Source organism: Triturus cristatus, chromosome 2_1 (assembly GCF_964204655.1).
Source record: "Triturus cristatus chromosome 2_1, aTriCri1.1, whole genome shotgun sequence".
NCBI lineage: Eukaryota > Metazoa > Chordata > Amphibia > Caudata > Salamandridae > Triturus > Triturus cristatus.
This window is the reverse complement of record NC_140581.1, coordinates 1,162,645,598-1,162,669,881: the sequence shown is the minus strand read 5'-3', so window position 1 is coordinate 1,162,669,881 and position 24,284 is coordinate 1,162,645,598. Positions and strand designations below refer to the sequence as shown.

Here is a 24,284-nt window from a genome sequence, read left to right as displayed (position 1 = left end):
TTTTTGTTATGTTTGATTTAAAGAAAATTACAAGGTACTCGGTGTTGGAGGGTTTCTAGGTTAGTGAGTGTGCTAAAATATTGAGAAATGATTTTTTGAAGATGCGAGTTTAATCCCAGTACTAATGCAGTCTCAAAGTACCTTTTAACTGCTGAAAGATAGAGTACCCTGTGGTATATTGAACAGCTGATTGGACTCAAGCACAAAGGGAACAGCATCCTCTGTAGGCCATCAGACAACATATTCTTACCAAATGGCATCAGGCAGAATGTGTACTTCTCAAACTTTCAGATGAAAAGCCTCACAGAATAAACCTAATGATACTAAGATGGCCCGTAGTGGAGGCTTTAAGACAACTTTTCTTGTTATATTGACCTTTTCCATTGTTTGCTTTTTTGAAAGGTAAAAATCTGGGAAATTCCAAAGCATTTCCTGTCGAAAAGTATCACGACTGCTACAAAAGAGCTCCTAGGTCACTCTCGAAGGGTTGGACTCATCGAGTGGCACCCCACTGCAAGCAACATTCTCTTCAGCACTGGTTATGACTACAAGGTAAAGGGGTCCTTTTATCAGAATTATACAGGTTTTCCATTCTGTTTTCCGAAAACCTCTCAATGCTATTTCATTTATTGTATGATTTCAGCACAGAGTACATGCTCACCTTTGTGTTTATACTCCCCCTGGTCACTGCTTTACAGGGAAAGGACATCAAGCACCATCCTCCGCCAATCTAATGCTTGTAATATTGGCCCTTCACATGTTTGCATGTGCATGATATTGGGTCTATCATTGTGTGAAGTCATAAAAGGTTCATGATCAACTCCTTCCAACATTCTCCACAGTGCATCAAAGAGAATACAGATATTAAATACAGGAGAATAAGTAATTTCCTTACATGTCTGTTGATAACATATCAGTGTCTGTTTTGATATCTTTGTGTTGGTATTAACATAATTTATTGTCCATACATCAACTAGCCTGACGTGCTACCACATATTTCCACAACATGTCTGAGACCAAATGCCAAAGTTTGAGGACATCACTCCAAGGAATATCCTCCATATCACAAAGTCTAGACTTGGCTTAAATATCTTGGTAGCACTGCTAATAAATTAGGGCAGCATGAGAGTCAAAGGGAATTGGAATGATGTAATGAGTATAATTAAGTATTTTACATCTATAATCATCTACCTTTCCCCTTCTTTGCATGCTCCCCAGAATAAATTTAATTTCAGCCCTTTTTACAACATAATTAAAGCAGGTACTCTGCACTGAGCATTGCTTCTACCTTGTCAATTTTCTTTGTATATACAAGGCAACCAAAATAATCCTCCTCTCCTAGACAGTGCTGCTCAGCAGGCAAATCTTAAAAACTAAGAGCCATGTTTATCCAATGGCTATCAATATACAATTGGTTGCTGTTCTGTCGCATGAAAATAGGTCTTCACATCTAGAAATTAAGGAGGCGGTTGTCACTTGCTACCCTAAACCTCAGAATTGTAACCTGTTAAAACCAATTAATCTCATGGAGTTCTCTGGGGTGACATGCATTCTGTATAAAATTGTGAAACTGTAACAGCATGAATTTAGTATTGACAGATCTTTCTAAAAGAAATAGTCCTGGAACCAATTAACATCAGACAATGCTTGATTCGTGCTCCAATTCCATATCTCTCCAACTATGAGGTTCTCAACCAGCCTAGAATGGACAAGAGATGTCTTTCATTGTAGTCATGCAGCACTGTCGTCTTTAGTTTTGGTGTTGGTTGTAGGCTATTGCCAGACCTTCTGTAACACTTCTACATGCACTTGCATGTCTTCAAAGGTTCTGTAACTCTTCTACAAATATTAGTCCCCTAGTAATTGGTATGCTTCCTGCGTTCCCTTTATCAGCATAATTCAATCGCATATTTTAATAAAATCAACATGAAATCCTGCAAAGAAAAAGTGTATGGCAAACGTCATAGACGTATATGTTTTACACAAAATGTGAGTTGTCAAGGCTTCCAGAAGTGAGAACATTCCTCTCATGCTCTTCTGAAAAATATACCTGAAATAGATCCTGGCAATGAGTATGTTTTTCACAATCCTGTGTAACTCAGGTTTTGTTAGGGCAGCTGCTTTATTTCTCTAACTGTCCTTGCAGTGTGCTGACAGCTAGGCAAATAAATAGTGTCACATATTCAATGAGGAATAACGGTTGAAAAGTAGGTGCTAGTTTTGGTTAATGTGCGTGTTCATTGGGCTTCAATACGCATTAGATGGGACACCATATCAATTACGTACTTTACTAGATAGATCCACATGGCCAAGTTCCTCAGCTAGAATCTTATTGTGTCTGGTTTCCCAGAATATGGACTAATGATTCTTTTCTTTTCAGTATAGATTCCCCTTCCCTAAGAACTAAACATAAGGATGTAATGGCTCACACATAATAGCCACTTGCATATCAAGGGCTGCTTAAAAGCCTTCCTGGCCCATCTGACCTCTTTGAGCAGGCAGTTTGATACTTCATTCACTTCACCAAGCCTTGGTAAGCTACAGTTTTCTTTTAAATGATTGTACCCTCTCTGTGCGTGGTATGATTCAAACAATCCCAGCTCATAGGTTAAGGCTGTTATATATAAATGAAATGATTAGGGATATGGATTATCAGTCAGTCAGTCAAGAATACTTTATTCGACAACTTAATGCCTTAAAAGTGATCACATTAAACAACAATACATATCAATGACACGGTTTAAAAAAAGAAAGGGCTAAAGTATTCCTGGTATCAGTCCCTATGACCAATCTAAAAAAGCAGCAATATAAGAGCTTTATAAAATACAATGTGCAAAAAAGCAGAGTCCCTGTATAAGAGTTACTGGACTCAGACCAATAAGCTAAAACCTGGTATATTATAAAATACAAACATTATAGAATATTATAAAATGCAAGACACAGAAAAGCATTCCCGATGACGGGCCAGGAGATCGCGAGCTTAAGTGCATAAGTGCGTGGCAATAAAGTGCAAGGTACTAGGGAATGAACTCATGATTCCAAGGGCTATACATATATACGTACATCAATTTTTAGGCAGGTAAAAAATACAATCCTGGATAAGACCTTGGCTAAGAAGCATCACCCTCCTTCTCTTTCGCGAATTGCCCAGGACCAGCTCAGGAACTTTGCTACCCCAATTATAATGGTGGAGTCGCCGCCATTTTTCAGTAAACTTTTAGCGATCAATGCTGAATTCGTACCCAAGTTTCTACACAAGGGTTTAAGCCACACACTTCTGGGTAAACGGTAGGCAGGGCAAACATATAAAAGATGGTCAATATTTTCAACAAGGTCTACGCAAAATGGACACTTGTCTCCCTTACCAGTTGACCAGTTGCGGGTACATTTCCTGAGCGGGAGTGTTTCTACTCGAAATTGATGAAACAACCTGCGGTCTCTAGGTTTCGTGATCAAATCCCAGTAGCCTTCCATCCAGGGGGTCATCTTTAAAATCCAAAAAAACTCTTGTCAGTGGGGAACAACCCGTGATGGAGTGCCTCCGGTTTTTGATCAAATTCCAGAAGGCTGCTTTATATAGTACTTTCATTGGGAATACAGCCGACTCGGGAGACACCCATAAGTCCCTCATCCCCATCTCAGTAAGAAGGGATTTAATTTTGGAGAGCCAAGGGATCTTATTAGAACGATCCATACCCCTTATTTCAAGTAAAGCGTTGGCAAAAGGGAGTAATTCTGGGGCCTTCCAGAGCCTTCTCCAAAAAGCTAACATTCTGAAATGAACAATGTCCTCAATAGCATTGCAACCCAGGTCAAGGAGAAGGGGAATACGGGGGGATGATCGAGGGAGGCCCACAATAGATCTTAAAAACTTGTTTTGGGCCAATGTTAAATCGGTTAGGTTACTATACCCCCAGATCTCAGCACCATAGAGAATAGCTGGTATGATTTTCAGGGTGTAAATTTTAACAACTGGAGCTATAGGCTTGGTCTGGGAAAGCCTGTGTTCCTTTGTCAGTGCCCCCGCTAACTGAGAGTGTTTCAGTACAAGTAGCTTCACCCGGGGGGACCAGCTCAATTTTTCACCTACGGTGATACCCAAATAGGTAAAGACATTGCCCTGTTCCAGGAGCTTCCCGCTCATGTAGACTCTTGCAGTTACAGGCCTCGACCCGTGGAGTACCATAAATTTGGTCTTACCCACGTTGATCGCTAGCTCATGGTCGCTGCAGAACTCCTCAAAGCGAGACAGTGCCAACTGAAGGCCCTGCCTCGTCTTGGATAAAATCAGAGTATCGTCAGCGAACATGAGCAAAGGTACCCTTTGGCCGTCCAGCAAGGGCGCGTCTGTGGGGAAGTTGTCAAAATACTGTACCACCCCATTGATAAACAGTGAAAAAAGTGTTGGGGCCAGGACACACCCCTGGCGAACACCCTTCCCCACACTAAATTTCTCAGTAACCTCACCTGGTTTGCCCCACCTAACCTGTGCATAGTTAGAGTTATGGAGTTTAATCACGAAGTCCACCAATTCCTTGGGCATCCCTAATCCCAACAAAACATCCCACAGTTTGAATCTGGGAACGAGGTCAAACGCAGATTTTAGATATACGAAGGCTGCAAAAATCAAGCCCTTACCTAGAATAACCTCCCTCCAATAGTGCATGACAAATCTGAAAACCTGATCTAAAGTCCCCATGTGAGCCCGGAATCCTACTTGTAAGGGAGATAAAATGTTTTCATTAGACATCCAGTTCTGGATCCTGCCCAAAAGGACCCGGGCTATAACTTTTTGTAGAGCGTCAATGAGGCTGATGGGCCTATAGTTGGCCGGGGCGGAGCGTTCCCCCTTCTTGTAGATCGGGATGATTTCCGCCCCAGACCAGGAAGGTGGGAAAGGAGTTCCCCCCGCCAGAGAATTAATCAAGGTCGTAATGTAGGGTACCCAGAGGTCACCGTGCTGTTTAAATAAATCTGGGGGATGCAGTCGGGCCCAGGTGCCTTACCGCTTGGGATATTCCTTATTACCACCTCAACCTCCTTGGTGCTAAACGTTAGGGGAGTATCTATGCATATAATTGGTGTACTAGTTTCCCTCTCCGTGCCCTGGCGGTATTGAGCTTCAAAGAAAGCAACCCAAAGGTGTGGATCCACGTTATTATTAGGGGTGATCAACCTTTGCCCGTTCCCCCATTTTATTAGATCCCAAAACTGGGTCATATTCCTCCCATTGCAAGCCAATAACAGGTCCTTCCAACGCTCCTCATCCCAATCTCTTTTTGCAGATCCTAAGGTAGATTTATAAAGTATCCTGGACTGTTTGATAGAAGTGTGATTCCTAGATTTAATAGCTTTTACGAGTGCCTTGTGGGTAGACCTACATAGGTCATTATACCAAGAGATGGATTCTAGCTTGCGATTCGCTCTAATCGGCTTGGTGTTAATAAAATACATTTTCAGCTTGCTAAAGAGCTCAGTGTGGATTATTGGGAGGGAATCTTTGAGAGTCTCCTGCGGGCCACAATCATTAATTTTCCTCAAAGATCCTATCACTAATCCCCTGATTTCTAGCACACTTTTTTCGTCGAGAGCCACCTTCTCCCAACGAACCCTTCTCAGATCGTTTCCCAGTATTACATGGTTTGAACTGCTGTCGGGCTCCAGAGTGGCAGTGGGGCCGAAGCTCAGACCTTTTAGTGTTAGTACCAAGGGGTTATGATCACTTTCGGGGCGAGAATGTACTTCCATATCTACGACGTGGTGCCAGAATTTGACTTTTACAAGGATGTAGTCAATCCTACTTTTGTGGCGGCCGTTGTCAAAGGTCGCCACCCCCAGTGCGTCAGACTTGGTCCTGCCGTTGACTGCCCTAAGACCCCATTCCAGGCACAACCCTTTAACCTGGAGTGCGGCCTCGGTCCATTTTTTAATAGGTGGAAGATCCAGCTAAGGCACACCCCAGAGAGAGTCCACCTCCTCGCTAAGCCTTCCATCATCACCGTCCAGCGGCTCAAATCATGTATTAAGATCTCCGGTGATGATGAAATTGGTTTTCAAAGCACCCACCGCTAAAAGGGTCTCAAGGGCTACAATTACCTGAGAACTCCTGCCCCCCGCTTGACCTCTAACATAAATATTAAACAAGGATAAATCAAGGCTGCCTGAAGATCTTACTCTTATAGCAAGAAGATTGGGATTATCAAAGGGAATCTCGACCACGGATAACCCCTCGGTTTGCCTAACCCAACATGTTAGGCCACCTACCGGCCTCCCCCTTAAACCCTTAATAGCCGGTTTCGAAAAGTTTAGATAGCCGGCATGGAACACGTTATCCACTGACCAGGTTTCCTGAAACGCCCATATGTCCACTCTGTTGACAAAGGCTGACCAATCTAATGACCCAATTTTTGATTCCAACCCCGCTATATTCCACGAAGAAATAATCATGTGTTCTTTCTGAGGAATAGAAAGCAGGCACCCAGTAGCAGCATCTGGGGACAAAGAGCAACTAACCGGGGTTAATACAGCAGGAGAGGGAACCAGGGTTTGGACCAAAGGGTCAACTGGATTAAAAAAACTGGTGGTAGATATCGCTCCTACTATCCCGAGACCTCCTATCACTACTCCCCCAGGGACACCCACCCATTGTCAATCTATGTCTTCAAGAGAAGAGAGGGCATCAAAACGGTTATTAAGCTGAGTAGGAAAGTCTGGCCTAGGATAATTACCTTGGGCTAGTCGGCCATCCCTATGTCTCTGTTGATAGAAGAAGCCAAGGGGTAGTATGCCAATGGATACCCCCTCAGCTGGCGCATGACGACCGTCTCCACGATATAACGGACAAGACCCGGAGACCTAAAGCTCAGAACTACACAATCCCCTTTTAAAGTTTTGGCAGAGTGCCCAACCCATTCAATCCGCCTAGCCATTTTAAAATTCTCGAATAAGCCGACCCCAATGTCTGTCACATTGTTCAGGTGGTATAGGGCCTTGTTTTTAAGAGAGGACCAGTGTTCTTGTGTGCCCGGGGGAAGGGGAGGAACATTCGCCAGGATAATCGTGTAGGGAATCACTTTGGGGGGCAGATAGAGATGGGATTGCCTCGAGTTACGCCCTACAACACTGTTGATATCCGACCTCCGAGGGCTCCTTGGCACTGATGGAACCTGGTTAGGGGTTATCTCAACATTGCTCGACTTGGTTGGGTAGATAGATCTTACATTACCAGCTGTATCTACCCCAGCCACATGTGGTTCGACTTGTACCTTTGCACCATTCTGGCCCTTATGAGTGTCCCCCACCGAGGCCAAGATGTTACCAGTAGTAGCTGCCCTATAGTGCAGGGCCTGGTCCTCGTGTGAAAAACGTGCCAGGGCGTCCTCAATCCTAGCTAGCCTATGGTCAACAGAATCCAGTCTTTTGGTAAATGGTTCAAGTAAAGCAGCTAATTGCTCCTTAAGAGCAAGAAAAAGGTCATTCCCACTCACAAGATGATTAGAATCAGTAGAAGCTTTAGGAGGGTTGTCGGAGGATACAGTACTTGAGTTACCAAAAACAAAGACCCCATTCGTGGCAGTGGGTGGAAAGAGACGCTTATGTTTTATGATGCTACGCCCCTTCCTTACTTTTTTCTGTGCCGCTTTATTGGAACTCCCCACCACTTTCATCCCTCTAGTTGTTACTCCAGCAAGGAGACACGGGGGGCTTGGTGGAGGCGGCAAATGACGCACACAATTAGTAAAGTCTGGACTAGGCGGTCTTGACAGAATACAAGTGGACGGAGCAACTGCTTCAGGTGAAGACCGAGTAGTATGTGAGAGCGTACATAACGTGGGTCCCCCCCTAAAATCCTGGGATCTAAGGAAAGTCTTCTTTCAGTAGCCTCAATTTCGTGGATTAGGACGGATTCCGCTCTTTTTAGGAATGTGTCCAGGGTGCCGACCACCCTATCGCCAGTTTTTCGTTTGTTCATTGTAGGGGTACTTAACAGCCCACAAACACACCTGCTACAGCAAGAGAGAGGGTACAAACTATACCAAACTTGAACACTCCTACCTCAGGTGCCAATGGAACACAGATTAGACAACGTTAATAGGGTGGCCAAGCCCAGCCTCGTCCAGCCTCGAACGGCCACAAACGGCCCCACCCTTGTCCCGGGCTTCTCCCGGCGCGTCCCGCGCACGTCCTCGCGGGGCGAGGGACCAGGCTGTCCTTTATGCGCCTCCTGGTGCGTGGTCAGCTGTCGTCCTGGCCCAGGGGATCCTGGGAGTTGTGGTTTTCCAGGACCGGCAGAGCCAAGCCCGGCCGGTCCCTCGTCTCGCAGCGGCGCTGATGGTGCTGGAAGGAGGGGGTGGAGCCAAGCCCGGCCACGGGAGCAACAAGGAAGCAGGAGAATGGTCGAGACCAGGTAACCAACAGGGGAAAACAGGAGGCTCAGCACCAGGCTGTCCTTTATGCGCCTCCTGGCGCATGGTCAGCTGTCGTCCTGGCCCAGGGGATCCTGGGAGTTGTGGTTTTCCAGGACCGGCGGAGCCAAGCCCGGCCGGTCCCACGTCTCGCAGTGGCGCTGACGGTGCTGGAAGGAGGGGGTGGAGCCAAGCCCGGCCACGGGAGCAACAAGGTAGCAGGAGAATGGTCGAGACCAGGTAACCAACAGGGGAAAACAGGAGGCTCAGCACCAGGCTGTCCTTTGTGCGCCTCCTGGCGCGTGGTCAGCTGTCGTCCTGGCCCAGGGGATCCTGGAAGTTGTGGTTTTTTAGGACTGGCGGCGCCAAGCCCGGCCGGTCCCTCGTCTCGCAGCGGCGCTGACGGTTCTGGAAGGAGGGGGTGGAGCCAAGCCCGGCCACGGGAGCAACAAGGAAGCAGGAGAATGGTCGAGACCAGGTAACCAACAGGGGAATATGGATTATCATTTGGTGCATGGGTAGGAGTATGGGAGCAGTAAGGGGTTTTTATGGTTTGTGGTTGGCTAAGGGTAAGGGGTAGCATGGGTTTAGGTCTAGGTGAGAGTACTTTTTTTTTAGGATTTAGGTATATAATATATATTATATATATATATAAAAGGGGGTATGGGCTGGTGGTAAAATGTTATATATATTTCATTGAAAAACACAAAGGTTACAGGGATGTTATAGTTAGTAGATAGAATTTAAAAAAACCTTTGAAATTCACAATAAAATCTTAGATTAATGAGACCTTATAGTTAGGTTCAGATTTTACTCACTGGAAACCATAGATATTCAGCAGTTATAGTTATCTCAGGTATAACTCATGACTTAAGGTAACTACAAGTTACGCACCCGGTATCACAGTTTTCTCATCAATAATTTCACTGCAAATGTTGCAGTGATATTATAAATGATGTCAATGAAGATGTCATGAGTAATGTAATATGTGAGGTAATTCTCAGTGCATGGTGAGGGCGCAAGTTACAGTTAACTTAGGGCATGAGCTATAGTCACTTGAGATACCTATGACTGCTGAATTTCTATTGTTTTGTGTTTGTAAAATCTGAACCTAGCTGTAACGTTTTTTTAATTGGGTTATGGATCCACGGATCTGCTGACGGTTCGCAAGAGGAGCCGCTCCAAGCGCCACGGTGTATCTGCGGATCCTTGCGCGTGCCCCAAAAACATTTTGGGACAATTACTTGCCCATGAAGGGTCCTTCACAGACCTATCCATCAGTTACATAGGGTGAGGATGACTCTATCCTGACCCCTTATATCCTATTTACTCTTTATCCCTTCCCCCTGGAACCATGTCCCGATTTACATTGCTTTTTAGAATGGTCGCAGTTATTGGGTTCTACAAACAGTTAATGTTGTACCCTTCTGAAAGTTTTCTAGTCCAGTGTATTTTAAGTATAGTTTCTCACAACCTATTATTTATTAGGCCGCTTTTTCAGTTTTAGTAAAGTTAGTCAACAAATTAAAATACTATCCATCACACCCATCTTCAGAAATGACAAATTTAAAAATATAGAATCGAACAATCAGAAACTCTTTCAGGCCTTTTCCCTTCACCTTTATTTGGCCTCGTATTTTTTGTAGCGATTAATATGCAACCACACATCCCATCTGTTCTCATTAACCAGATGATAACTTAATTTTCTTCCCTGTCAACATTCTTTTGCTTTTCAGAGATTCCAAAATGTTGGTAACAAAAAAATAAGGATGCCTTGCAAAGTAATCTGTTGTATCCATTGGAGGTTCGGTTGATTTTGTTTGCAGTTCTTGGGTGCCTGTATTTGCTCATATCAACCTTTACCTTTGACTGTAAAGCGGCAGTGTAAATAGTGGAATAAAATATTTTTTTTTTAGTTAAAAATACAGAAGTTGGATTTTCAAGAATTGATTTCTATTAGATAACCTGAATGACACATTTATTGACAATATAGCTATTAACCATGGTCGCACAATCAAACTTGAAAATGTTTTTTTCCCTAGACTTAAATTGCTTTGTGAATATGAGCCTCTCCATGGACTCAGGGTCTAAAGTTATTCTTGCTATACAGGACATGTAGTACATTTAGTACCACCGTCCACCAGTCAATATGTTTTAGCCAACACCCAAAGGCCTCTCTGGGTCTGTGACCTTAGTCAGGACAGAAGAAGCCCTTAATTCTGTACCTACTCTTTAAAATTGTTTGTGTTTGTGTATTGTGTGGCAATAAAAAGTGAAAAAGCAATATAGATATACTCTTGGTTGAATATTCAGCCTTAATTTATAACTGAAAGTTGGTAAGAGAAGGCATATAGGTTAATCAATATTATCAGACCTAAATTGTATGATCACATCTGCCTAACAGTAGCACGATGTGCAAGTGATTATATTAGCTATTTTTATGAGCCCACCAGTGGCCCAATACAGTTGAAACACGTGTTAACCTGAAAATAAATTATAAGTCATCATACACCATTCCCAATGCATTAGATGTGTAAGGACCATTGGATGTGATTCCCTTTTAGCTTAGAATAGACCAAATTGAGAATAAACAAAAAAAAAAGGATTTTTTTAAGGGCCTGCTGCATATGTAATCCTGCTCCATGTTACTGGCAAACAATCTTACTACAATACAAGGACAAAAAGTGATTTATTTTGGATCATGCAATTGTTTGTTGGGTAAATCTCACTCTTGGAGCATAACTCCTGCTTCCAAAGTCTGAGATTTAGTCATTAGAACATGCACTAGTTCGTATGTGAATTGGTGATCAGGGCACTAATGAGTTCTGTGTTCACTCGTAGATCTAGAGAAGGTTGCTCAGGTGACTCACATGAATCAAGTGAGGGTCCAACCTCAGAAACTAAGAAAGGAGCCAAGGACGTGCACCTGAAGATAAAAAAAATGAACAAAAACAAAGCAACCACTTTACTGAGTGTCTGTAGTGCTGCCATCAAAATCTGGCACTTGTGCAGAAACATTTCAATAGCACTATGTGATTGAGGGCTTTATAAGGCCCTCAGTGGCTGGATAAGCACATAATCTTCTGAGTTGTATCTCCTCTTGCACATGTTCAAATAACATGTCAAATCAAAAGTATTGAGGTGCTCCCTTCTGCACTACCTACCCTCAACCTTGTCATCTTGAGAGATGGAATGAGTATCTCTCATGGTCAAAGTATTAAGATCCTGGTATTCCAGACAGAAGTCTAGGTTTGTTGATCCTTGCTTGGGTACTAGTACCACTGATATCTTCTGTTTGTAGTGGGTCAGTGAAGGGCTAGATGTCCTCCTCGACTTGGTCAGTGTTTTTGGCAGAGCAGCTAACTCCTTCCTCCAGACGAAAGTCTTCAGCCAATTGACATTTGTTGGGATGCAATGTTCAATGTGCTTGCATGATTCTGGATAGCCCTTTATGTCCTCAATGCCCACACCAGGGTTCCCTTCATACAGTTGTCTCGACAGCAGTACTGGGTTCGACATCTTGGGGACACCCAAAGCTCACTCTTTCCTGTCTTAGAGCATCCACTCGCCTCTCAACCTAAGTCAAACAGTGACTCATAGCTATGGAATCACTTCTGTAGTCAAGGGCATTGGACCCTCAACCTGAACTCACAGGGGAAGACTGCCCACCTGGAAAAGGTTGTCTCAGTCCCTGCAATTGTTCTCTGCTACCACATATGGAATATATATGAAGATTGCTGTTAATTTGTATCAGTCTTTCTGTGTGTACCTGGACCTGTGAGTCCCAGAGTCCACCAGATCACATACATTTGCCACACAACACGTCAAGGTGGCTATTTCCATCTTGGATATACCAGCCCACAGGCACACAAAAGTCCCACTACACTCACAGAATTTGGTGCATTAGGTGAGTGGAGAAGGCAGATACTCAAGATCCCGCTAGGGCAAGTTTTCCCCTGCTGCAGTGAAACCTACCTGTCTCCCATTCCCTTTGATGTGGCCCCACCCGTAGCAACCGCCCTCCAGAAAGTGGCCAACGCCCATCTGAAGCTCAGCCACCGCAACTCTTCTTAGTTTTAACATTTTGGGAAAACGCAAGATGAGAAGAGAGTGAAGAAAATCCTGCTTCCTGGACAATTCCATGTAGGAAAGACAGAGAGGCAGAATCCTCTAAGTGAATTGCCTGCTGAGAAATATTTACACTAGGCTCTCTTACCCTCATGCATGGCTTTGAATGCATGTGGGTGGTGCTTCCGCCACCCCCTTGGCCAGTCTGTTTCTATTACTGCATCTCATCCTGCACCTTGCTGCTTGCTCCAAGACCTTCTTTCACACCTCTGTTTTGCATTCATCAGTCCTGACAACTGCACTTCTGATCCTTCTTGGATTGATTTCTGTGTGTGCTTTAAATGCAGGCAAATGAAAGTTTTTTCTTACCCTAGACAGAGTTTTTCTGAGTTACTCCATAGATTTGTAGAATTTTTATCTCAATTTCTTTAACAAAAAGAATACATTTATCATGTTGAAAAATACATTTGGTTTTTGGATTTTGAATATGCATTTCCAGGGAAAGATGCTGCTGCACAACAATGTTTTAGGAAAGAATAAACAAAAACAAGAGGGATCAACTACTTATGGATAAATCTATTGTAGTGTGTACTACTGGTGGAAGGTTCTTTAGTGTAACATGGTTATCCATGGACGCTCCAGCAACCTGGTTTTAGTGCTTTCACCAACATGAACTGAGGTATTGTCCATTGATTTCGACCTCAAAGGTTGGTGTCATCACTCTGCAGTCTTGAGCCCGGTTTTACATTGGCATGGAAAGTTCACAGTCAATATTAGTCATATGAGCGATGTTTACAAAATGCTCTTAGAACAGAGCTAGGATGAGTTGAAAAGGCAGCAGGTATACAGAACTGATAGATGTTGTTATCACAATATTTCAGTGATAGTTGAAGTTTAAATTGAAAAACTCTATTCCCATACCTCCACTGATATAAGAGAAAAATAGCACCCCTTCCTTCCAATGTTGTGTCCAAATTTCCAACCCTCTGAGATGACATTTTCTGCTGCTGTTTCTTTCAGATAAATATATGGAATCTAGCTACTTCAGAGTCCGTCCTTTATGATCCAGTGAAGACAATCGATGTACACCAAGATGTCATAATCTCCATGTCCTTTAACACAGATGGGAGCTATCTCGCAACATCCTGCAAAGACCGAAAAATACGGATCCTAGATGCACGCTCAGGAAAAGTTATACAGGTAATTGCGTCATTCAGTGCACCCTACCACAATATCCTCGACACATTTTATTTTGTGTCTTCACTGTAACACCAATATTTTCTGATTATTTAAATGTTGATAAGCACTATTGGATAATGTCAACTGTATGCCACCTGACATTCTTACAACATAGTTCAATATCCGATTGGCAGATCTTTGGAAGGCTGATGGAAAGTCTTTTTGTCTTATTTGAGACGTATCACTTTGCAAGCGCAGCTGGGGATCGACCGCCACAGGCATGAAGTAGATAGCAAATTTTCGAAGATGTGTTTCTAATTTACAGAACTTCAAAATAAATTTTGAGATGAACAAATTAAGACCAGCCTGATGCAATGCTACTGCTGTAAGAAAAAACACTTTCTGAACGCTAACATATGTTGATGACCAAACTGTTGAGCAGGAACATGCTGGTCATTGGCAATATTAATTGCAAGAAAGTACATAGAGAATATTTCAGCCTACTACTTAAACTGGGCTATTAGGTTATAGATTAAGTAATTCCTGCTTTCTACCTCCAAGTAATAACTGTACTGACAGAAGTACTCACAGCAACAGAGTCAAACAGGATCTCACAATGACCGGACTGTAAGATGGAGCCTGATTGAATAGGCAGGATGTTGGCAGTGTAAGGCAAACAAAAGTAGGGGCTAGGAAGGAGGAGGAAAGAACATGTATTTAAGGAAAGATTAAAGCTGTTTGACCAGAATGATGCAGATAACTTTCAGCGCTACTCGCCCCAATAAAGTTTTGTGTGAGTTTAGTCTGATCCGAGGGAGAGACTGATACTCCTCAAAGTCACTATCTACACAAGAAAATATTTTGCTGTTGCTCAATCTTTAGCTTTAATATTTTTTTTGTCAAAAGTATGTTTATTCAACATTACCAAGCAGAATCACAATACAATAAGTTTCCATGAGGTTTGAGATATAGCTCCCCACTGAGTGAGGTATTTCTAAATTAAAGTCCAGTTTCTCTAGATATGAGGTCGCCATACCCCCCCTCCCTGTTGTCTGGCCATGTTCTTTTTCAATACAGTAACTGCAGTACAATCATATGCAAACAAGACAAAGAAAACCAAACTCCTTATACTTCAAACCCCCTCCCTCCTTGCCCCCTTCCCTGGTGGTGGATGTTCCCTTTTCCCTTCTTCATTGGGCGCTAGTGGCCGTCTCAGTGTGGCATATCGGGCATTGTCCTTAGGCAATCGCCATATGGCCGGGTAGACGTAGTCTGAGGGTGGGGCCCAACTTAAAGCTGGAATAGGTGAAGAGCTCGTAAGGAAGGTGGGCACACCGCCGAGGGAAGACCCTTGGAGAGAAAGGAAACCAACGGGCCCCATTTGTATTCGAAGTTTTTATGGTCGTCCCGGGAGATGTCAGCCATTCTCTCCATTGTTAGGATTCGCCAGAGGCGTGCATGCCAAAGTGACACCGCTGGTGCCTCCTTCCTTTTCCATGCCGCCGCAATCGTCATTTTTGCGGCTCCTACACATGCCCACATTATAGCTTTGTCTGCCTTCATTTGGTGCTCCAATTCTGGATCTCTAATACTCATAAGTACTTCCGCATTAGAGGTCTGGACTGGGTAGCCCAACATATCTTTAATATGAGTGAGAATCTCCTCCCAAAAAGGCCGGATTGTTGGGCAGTCCCACCAGATGTGGCGGAAGTCATCCAAAAGACCACACCCTCGCCAGCAAAAGTCTGAAGAATTGGGGAAGATCTTCTTAAGTTTAGAAGGATACAGGTACCAATCAAATAGGGTCTTGTAATGGGCCTCTCTGAGAGTTGCCAAGTGATTGTTTTAGGAATATCTGACCCTAAGTGTTTCCACTCATTCTCTGAGATATCTCTCCCAAGTGTATGTTCTCAAAAAGATTGGCATCTAGCTCGTGGGGCGTGTACTCCAGAGAGAAGTAACGAGTATAGAAAGGAGATTGCCCCCTTCATTGTTCCCGCCCTCTGTAACCACCGCTCTATCAGTGTGTGCTCCCTGGTAGCCGCCTCGCTCATTTGTGGTTGTGAAATCCAGTGTTTAAGTTGAAGATAATGATAGTGTTCTGATTGTGGGAGTGCAAATTCTCTTTTACAGCTCTCGAATGTGCGCACTTCATAATTATGAAACATATCTGACACCACCCGGCATACCCCTCCTGCCAAATGTCAAATGGACCATCCCTCGCCGCTGGTGGGAAGGGTTTAAAATGAATGGGCGTGTATGGCGATGGGAAAGAAGCCAGCCTCCCATCTCTCATAACCTCATCCCAAACCTTAAGCGCAATGCTTCTGGGGGTGCTGATGTATGCATTGGCAGGGCGCTCTGTCTTCGGCCGCCATGGTATATCGATCGTCCCATTATCGCCCTGTCCATATGGAGCCAATGGGTATCAGAATCTCTCAGGGACCATTCCACTAGTACTCTCTGCTGGGTAGCCTTATAGTATATTGAGAAATCTGGCAACGACACCCCCCCCCCCCCTCGGGTTTGGGGCGGCGTAGCATATTTAATGGGAGACAAGCTCTTCCTCCGTGCCATATGAATTTAGTGATTAGGGAGCGTAGCTTGGGTAACTTGGGTAAGAGTTCACGCTCGAGCTCGACTGAGAGGGCCTGAAATAGAAAGAGTAGTTTTGGGAGAAGAGTCATTTTGACTGCATTAATCTGGCCCATCCATGAGATAAAGAGAAGCTTCCAGCGTTTGAGGTCGCTTTGCATTTGGAGTAGCATAGGGGGATAGTTGGCCTTATATAGGTTCTCTACTTTCGGAGTAGGCTGGATTCCCGGATACTGGATGGAGTTTTTGGCCCACTGAAAGGCAGACTGGTGCCACAGTTGTGGAAGCTCCCGTACAGCGATGGTGAGATTTAGTATGAAGGACTTCGTAGGATTGACTTTGAACCGCGCTACCCCCTCGAATTCATCTAGTTCTCTCTGAGGCTTTGTGTTCTGTGCCCTCAAAGGGAATCCCTTTTATTTCCAGATTACCCCGGAATCGGACTGCAAGAGGTTCGATGCTCGGCGAACAGAAGCGGGGATAGGGGGCAGTCCTGTCTCGTCCCTCTACTTAACGGGAATGAGGGTGACTGCGACCCGTTAACCTGTACCCTTGATTGTTGGTGCATGTAATTGGCCCGAACCATTTTGATAAACCGCTGACCAAAACCGAATTTTTGCATGGGTGGGAACCAAAACACTTAATCCACCCTGTCAAAGGTCTTTTCAGCATTGAGACTCACCAAGACAGCTGGAACATTACATTTAGAAACTTTTTCAATCAAGTGCACAGTTCTACAAATATTATCATGGGTCTGCCTCCCCTTATTAAAACCTGATTGATCAGGGTGGATTAGTATGGCCATTAATGTTTCTATTCGCTTTGACAAAATGGCAGAGAAGAGCTTGGCATCCAGGTTGAGCAGGGCAATGGGGTGGGATGACGTACAGTCATGTTTTTTTTTCCCGGTTTAGGGAGAACCATAATTATCGCTTCTGCCATAGATTTGGAGAATGCTGACCTGTCTGCTATGGCATTGAACAGTTGAGTGAGGTGCGGTAAGAGCTCTGCTGTGAATATTTTATAAAAGTGGGCCGTCAGGCCATCCGGCCCCGGGGATTTATGCAATTTGAGCTTTGATATCGCCATCCTCACTTCTTCCTCGGTGATTGGTTCATTGAGACGTTTACTTTCCACTGGTGCCACCTTTGGAAGTTCTAGAGAGTCTAGATATTACATTTGCTCTGCGACCTGTGGTTGGGATCCTGTGTAGAGGGTCTTTTAAAAATCCCCAAAAATGCGAGCCTTATCGACATCCCTGTGGGCCAGTGTACCATCCTTGGCTCGTATGCCTCCTATGTATTCTCGCTCCCTTTTCTCCCGAAGCTGCCATGCCAAATGTGTTCCCACCTTCCCACCCTGTGCGTATGATATCTGTCACAGCCTAAGCAGTGTATATTCTGCCCTATTTGTGTAGATTGCTTTAATTTTCCCCTTTAGAGCTATGAGTTCTCTCTGTAGGATTCGTGTAGGAGCTTTTTTGTGTTTTCGCCCGACTCTCTGCAGTTCCTGCTCTATTGCCACCCGTTCCTCCGCCCTCCTATGATTTAGGATGGAGTTTAGCTCTAAACATTTGCCTCGGAGCACAGCCTTGAATGTGCCCCAATTATTTGGGGTTTGGTGGACTCGGGTTGGTTCCGCTAAAAAAACTCCTTAATCGAGCTTCTCAATTTCTCCCTTAAGAGCCTATCTCTGGTCACTGCTATTGGGAAGTACCATTTAGGAAGGCCTGCCCCCTCGTGGCCCCAAGACAGAGTGAGATCTATTAGGCTGTGGTCTGATATGGTGATAGGGAGTATTTTCGCTGCGTCCAGGTACCCCATGAGCCACTGGCTAATAAATATGTGGTCTAACCTAGAGTATGTTACATGTACATGGGAATAGAATGTACAATCTTTAGTTATCGGGTAAAGTGAGCGCCAAGCATCCCGGAGACCCAGACCCTGTATTTTCTCCTTGACGCTCTTAGAAAATGTGCTGGCTGCCGCCCTCTGTGTATGTGCTATCTATCTCAGCATGCCAGACCAGATTGAAATCTTACAAGAGTATTATCTGTCCATCAGCAAACTCCCCCAGTTGATCCAGCAGCGAATTCAGGAAACCTACTTGGCCTGTGTTAGGAACATATACAGACAGAAACGTACATAATCAGCCTGTTAACTTCCCCTTTGCCATCACCATTCGCCCGTCCCGATCGGTCTTAATAGCCTCAGTTTGGAACTGTGCAGAGCTGCGAAATAGCAGGGCAACCCGTTTCTGCTTCGAAGTGGAGGACGACCTATAAATTAAGGGATAGTTTCTGTGGCGTAAACGCAATTCGTCAGATTTTTTAAGATGCGTTTCCTGAAGCGCAACAACTTCAAATTGATGGTCAGCGAGATACTTCCAAACGTTTTGACGTTTAATGGGTGAGTTCAGGCCCTTCACGTTCCAAGAGGCTATCGAGACCATAGTGCAACTTCCTGAGAATGAACTCTCTCAGTTTGACAGTCCCCTAAGTATGTCATCCCCTCCACCCCCTTTGATGCCCCTCTTGAGCCCCCCTGACCTTCATCAGACAATTTCTTGTTGCTGCCCCAAAAGAGAATAAAAGAACCAACCCCATCCCCAAACTGGATGGCCAACGGGCCATCAACCACCTCATTCTTAAGGAAATATAGATTGTTCATGGGAGACTCGGGCCGCGCCCAGAGCATCGTCCGAAGCAGTTCTCAAAAACAGCAGATCCGTAAGCAGTCGCAGTTGGACATAGTCTAAGGGTGTTCAAGCCCAGAGGAGAAGATATGACAGCCGTGGGTACTAATAGCTCTGTTTGCAGTGCTTGTTCTACAGCCTGCCGACGTCTGTCCTTACCTCGTTCCCGTGTCGTGTGCCCCAAACCGACGTTTATTTCTTTGTTTCGATTACGGCGATTTGTCATTTCTCGCTGGCCTTTTCCTTGGTAACGGTGCACCATTGCTGTCAGGGCCGCACTTCTGCTCTCGGACTTGTCGTGGAATCCTTGCTACCAGTAAGTGGTGACCTTGTTCGGGGGCTTCTTCGGTGGCATATGTGTGGCTTTGCGCACGTTTTGTGGGGACTCAGCACTCCCCGACTGTGGTCAGCTTCAAGGTATTGTGCCAGTGCTAGCTGAGGGCAAGTAACCAAGAGGCGACCACTTCAGTAGCACCTTGTCTCAGTTGTGTGGCATGGCGGCCATCTTAGGGTCAGGCATAGTGTGTGTGCAAGGGTGTCCTATCTCTGCAGGTCATGTTCTTATTGTGGAGTTTGAGGGTTCCTGATCTCTCCTCTGCTTCCCACCTGATTTCTCAGGCAGCGGCCTCATTTCTAGCCCATCTTCTACCTATGGGCGCCATCTTTTGGTCAGGCTGTAACACGTTTTCCCCCAGGGCACCGGGACTCCCTTTCTGCATGTACATTTGCTGGGGGTGTCGCTCTCCTGGGCCTTCCCCTCCATTGCGCTTATCGGGCCTCCTCACCTCTGTAGTCCTCAGAGTGTCCGGTACTGGAAGCCGTCAGCATGTACCAAAGTGTCTGTCTCAGCTTCCCCTGTGTGAGTGCCAAGTCATGAGGCCATTGCTTTCGCCGCCAGTACCCTCGCCAGTATGCCGCTGTGGTCGGGAGTGTACTGCCGTAGCCGCTCGTTGTTCTACTGCTCGTTTGTGCCGGTGTGGCCGTGCGCCCGCTTACCTTTCATTGAGGTGCCGGAGCTACCGCCATCTTGTAGCCTCGGGCCGCCCTCGGTGCCAGATTCTTGTCCCAATGGCGGGTATCTCGGCGGAGTCTCCACCGTTTTAGCCTTTCCGCCTGCTCCCGCTATGTTCCTGGGCTAGGTAGCCGCTTTTGGAACGGCAAACATGAGCTTTGGGGTGCCCCGAGTGTTGCGAGGCTCTGGAGCTGAAGCGGATTAGGTCCGCTCAGCCATCTTGCCTGCCCACGCAACCAGCTTTAATATTTTATCAGTTCACTCGAGCAGTGTGCCTATGCATGTAACATATGTTTAAAGAACAATGGTTCAGGGGTGGCCTCAAAGGTCCAAAGCGAAAAAGGTGATCCGGAGCGTGGCACTATTGTTTGAATTAAATTCATTTTCAGAACGAAAATGGTGACCCAGAAGGGAGCACTACTTATTACATGCATGAGATTTGAATTCAGTCAGGAGCAGAAAAAGACTTACAAAGGGTCATGTATGTCATAAAATGACGTACATTTATTTGTCAAATGTGCTTAGTATTCAGGTGCTCACATATTAAGTGAAAGAAAGCGTGACATGAGTAGTGATAGTGATAGGGTTCATTTTCAGGACATAGGTGAGCTAGTTAATGGCAAAAAAAAGGATCTGTTAATTCCACAGATACCCTTGGGTAGACTGATGGTAGTTCAAATTGAATAGCGTGCTCGGAGCTTGCACGAAATTGGTGGAAGGTCTGGAAGTTGGGCAGAGATTTTCTTTTGCGATTAGTGATGCAATTTGCAGGAAGCTGTACTGCAGGGTGGTGCAGAGATACGCAATGGCAGTGTTAATTTTGTTAATCCTGGCGACAGGGCAATGAATGGGGGCCTGAATCCATGAAACCGGTAGCATCCTCCTGGTGCCGTGACTAGCTGTGACTGCCATCGCGTATCTCTGCACCGCCCTGCAGTACAGCTTCCTTTTTTTGCCATTAACTAGCTCACCTATGTCCTGAAGATGAACCCCACTAATTGGGTTTGAAATGTCGTCGACCACTTTACAACATGAACTCCACTCACTGTGTATAAATTATTTGTGGAGTTCAACTATATTGTTGTCAATGCGATGTCTTTTTAAAACTAACTATCACTACTCACGTCACGCTTTCTTTCACTTAATGTGTGAGCACCTGAATACTAAGCACATTTAACAAATAAATGTCCGTCATTTTCTGACATACATGACCCTTTTTGCTCCTGACTGAATGTAAATCTCATACATGTAATAAGTAGTGCCCCCTTCTGGGTCACCATTTTCGTTCTGAAAATTAATTTCATTCAAACAACAGTGCCCCACTCCGGGTCACCTTTTACGCTTTAGACCTTTGAGGCCACCCCTGAACCATTGTTCTTTAAACATATTCGACTACCCCAGGTTCACATATTTGGGTCCCCTTGTTTTCTAAAAACTTATGCATGTTACATAGGCTTGTGCCATGCCTCTTCTCACATGTCTTTGTAGCAGTATGCATAAATGTGGGTGAACGTATATGTGTTCTTCGCAACATACATATAAGAACACACCCCCTTTCTGTCATAATCTCCCGGCTTCAGACTTGCATGCAAGTTGTACTTGTCTTCTGGTTTTGTTGGAATGCTGAGGCATGGTGGATGAGAGGGTACTCATTAAAGTCTTAGGTAAATACATAGGTATCCAGTGCAGGATGGTGGGCAGGTTCTCAGCATTGGGGATTAATCATCTCCAATTGATCAGGAAGGTGTTCACTGAAACTTTCATGATCTCTGTGTCCTTTGGCTTTCGTCTGTCACCCATATTGAATAGATTCTACAAAGAATGCTTAGAGGTCTCCTAGCAACATTGTGTGTGCCCATGTACCAGTATGTGAGTGACAGCCATCTCCCAAGGAATGTCCAGGTTGAGGAAATCAGGTACTAGAAGTACATCCTGTAAAAGAGATTACTAGCTGGAGGTTCAGTTTTAACTGAAAATATGACACCCTAACTACCTGTTGTGAAGGTTTCAATCCCGCATTGGTCCCAAAAGCTTAATTTTTATGATTTTGTTTAGATTGGTTACTGTAGCCAAACATATAATAAAAACAAATCAAGCATGGTTTACTAATTTTCACTCTTTGACTCTTTGAGGATTTCTTCAGTCTTTTATTCAACAGTTCAGCCGTGTGACTGTAGCCAGGCATCAGTGATTTGTAGGATTGGTTGACTTACTAAATTCCATTTTCCCACACAAAGGCAATCCCATGTACTAGACAGGCTAGTGTTAAGTACTCAGATGTTCAACAACATGCCCTAGTGTAAGTAAGTATCTACGGACCCGATTCACAGAAGTAATCTGAGACAAAATCCTAAACTTACTACTTTGGTATTCACAGAAGGCATTTGGTAGTAGTAAAGTTAGGATTTTGTCTTAAGTCTGTCTTAAGTCTGTCCTAAGTCTGTCTTAAGTCTGTCTTAAGCCTGTCCTAAGTCTGTTTTAAGTCTGTCTTAAGTCTGTTCTAAGTCTGTCTTAAGTCAAACTTAAGTCAAACTTAAGACAAAATCCTAACTTTACTACTACTAAATGCCTTCTGTGAATACCAAAAGTATTACGTTTAGGATTTCGTCTCAGATTTGTTCTGTGAATCGGCCCCTACATGTTTAGACTTGTTAGTTAAGCTGTCTTATAATATGTCATGTTTTACAAGTAAAACTCTAAACATGGTTTGCCATTTAGTTCTAATCAGACCAATAGACTCTGGTGAGTCGAAAGGCTTGCATAGTAAAGTTCCAAAGCATCTTCAAATATTAAGGTGGCAGAAACTGAGAACTTAAACACAATCTATGGCACTGTGTTAAATACTTCATGTTTGCTGCCATAGCAAATCGGGACATTTCCTTTGCTTTGAATAAATGCAATTGCAAGCGTTTATGTGCATGTAATATAATCTACATTTGGGTTCTCTTTTTATAATTTGTTTTGCATTTGTTTATTTTAATTGCTATACGTTTTTGCTGTGTATCACTGAGGCACAAGTCTCACCTTGTTGGCACCTTTTATAATACAATAAAACCTTGCATAAACCAAGCAACACATTGAAGGTGGGGAGAATAGGAAAACAATTGAGAAGAGGTATCGCAAACTAACTCCCTCCAGGAGAATGTCCCCTTTCCTCTAGTTATTCAAATTTCCTCTGTGTAGATAATACATTTTGTCTGAGTGGATGGTTGCCATATTGACCGGCTGGGGTTTAATGGGTGGACTTGATTTGTATACTGAAGGGTGCGTCATACCCAAGTGTTCCGGGAAAATCAGGGGACATTTGAACTCTAGGAGGCAAAGGAATACTTGTGAAATTACCATTCCTTTTTAGTACCTGTCTTGCCAATAATTAACCCATTTTCTATAATGTGGATTCTTACTTCCCGTAAGAACACAGGAATGAATCCTGGGTGATTCATGAAGAGCCCCAGGGATGGATTCACATAGGAAAGAAAGAAGGAGTTGGTTTGGTTGTTTAAAAGCAAGATATGCTGGACTCTGCAACAATGAGCTGAATGAGGAGTCATGGGCTATCATAACACAATCTATTGCAGTATTCAGTAAAATTTAGTTAAGCAGTACTGATAACTGAATTAGCAGAAAAGTCAAAAACTAACATTGACACCATGAAAAAGGCAAGGTATTTATTGCAAAGAAGATGATATGTGGAATTGAGGTATTTTGTAGGATTCATGCACTCTGTTCACAGTTTGTCTCTTATTGTAGGAGTGTGTATGTGCAGTTATAGTCGAGTGACTAAGAAAGAGTAACCTAACATGGCGGCCCTGGTCGACCCGTTTGCTCAATTTGTGCAACCTGCTGTGTTGTGCTGTGTAAGTTTTCCAAATGACCCGCTTATCACTGCAGAGCCAAGAATTACACAAAGTTCTGCATATGCCCTTTTTAATGCACATTTTTAGAACCTTACAACAGGTGCTCGCGGGATAATGAGAGAGGAGCCTCATAATGGGAACTCTGATTGGACGTGGATTATGTGATCGGTTGATGGTGTTATACCTGACTAAACCTAAAGTAAAAACATAAATCTCTACTGCATGGCCGTTGGGAAATCAGGCAGTGGGTCTTTCATAGCTAGGACAAGCTGGATTTCATATTCCGCTTTCCAGGAGGATTTGCAGCACTTTCTTACAATAGTAGCGCAGTAAGGGTACTCAGTGCTTAAATCTCTGAGCTTTATATCACTTCAGATTGTTTGTAGATAGAGCCTGTTCAGAAACATTCAACTTTTACATTTATTGAATGCTAGACTTTGACTTGGTGTTTGGTATTCCACAGCAAAAGGCTGA

General features: G+C 44.2%; 1 protein-coding gene across 1 annotated transcript in view; it reads left to right on the top strand.

Moving 5' to 3' along the window:
* Positions 1-24,284, top strand: part of CORO2A (coronin 2A) — a 408,458-nt gene that overhangs the window by 202,554 nt on the left and 181,620 nt on the right. Inside the window, exons 4-5 of the mRNA XM_085636611.1 lie at positions 403-552; positions 13,494-13,673. Of these exons, the coding sequence (XP_085492737.1) occupies positions 403-552; positions 13,494-13,673 (330 nt within the window). The remainder of the gene's footprint in view (positions 1-402; positions 553-13,493; positions 13,674-24,284) is intronic.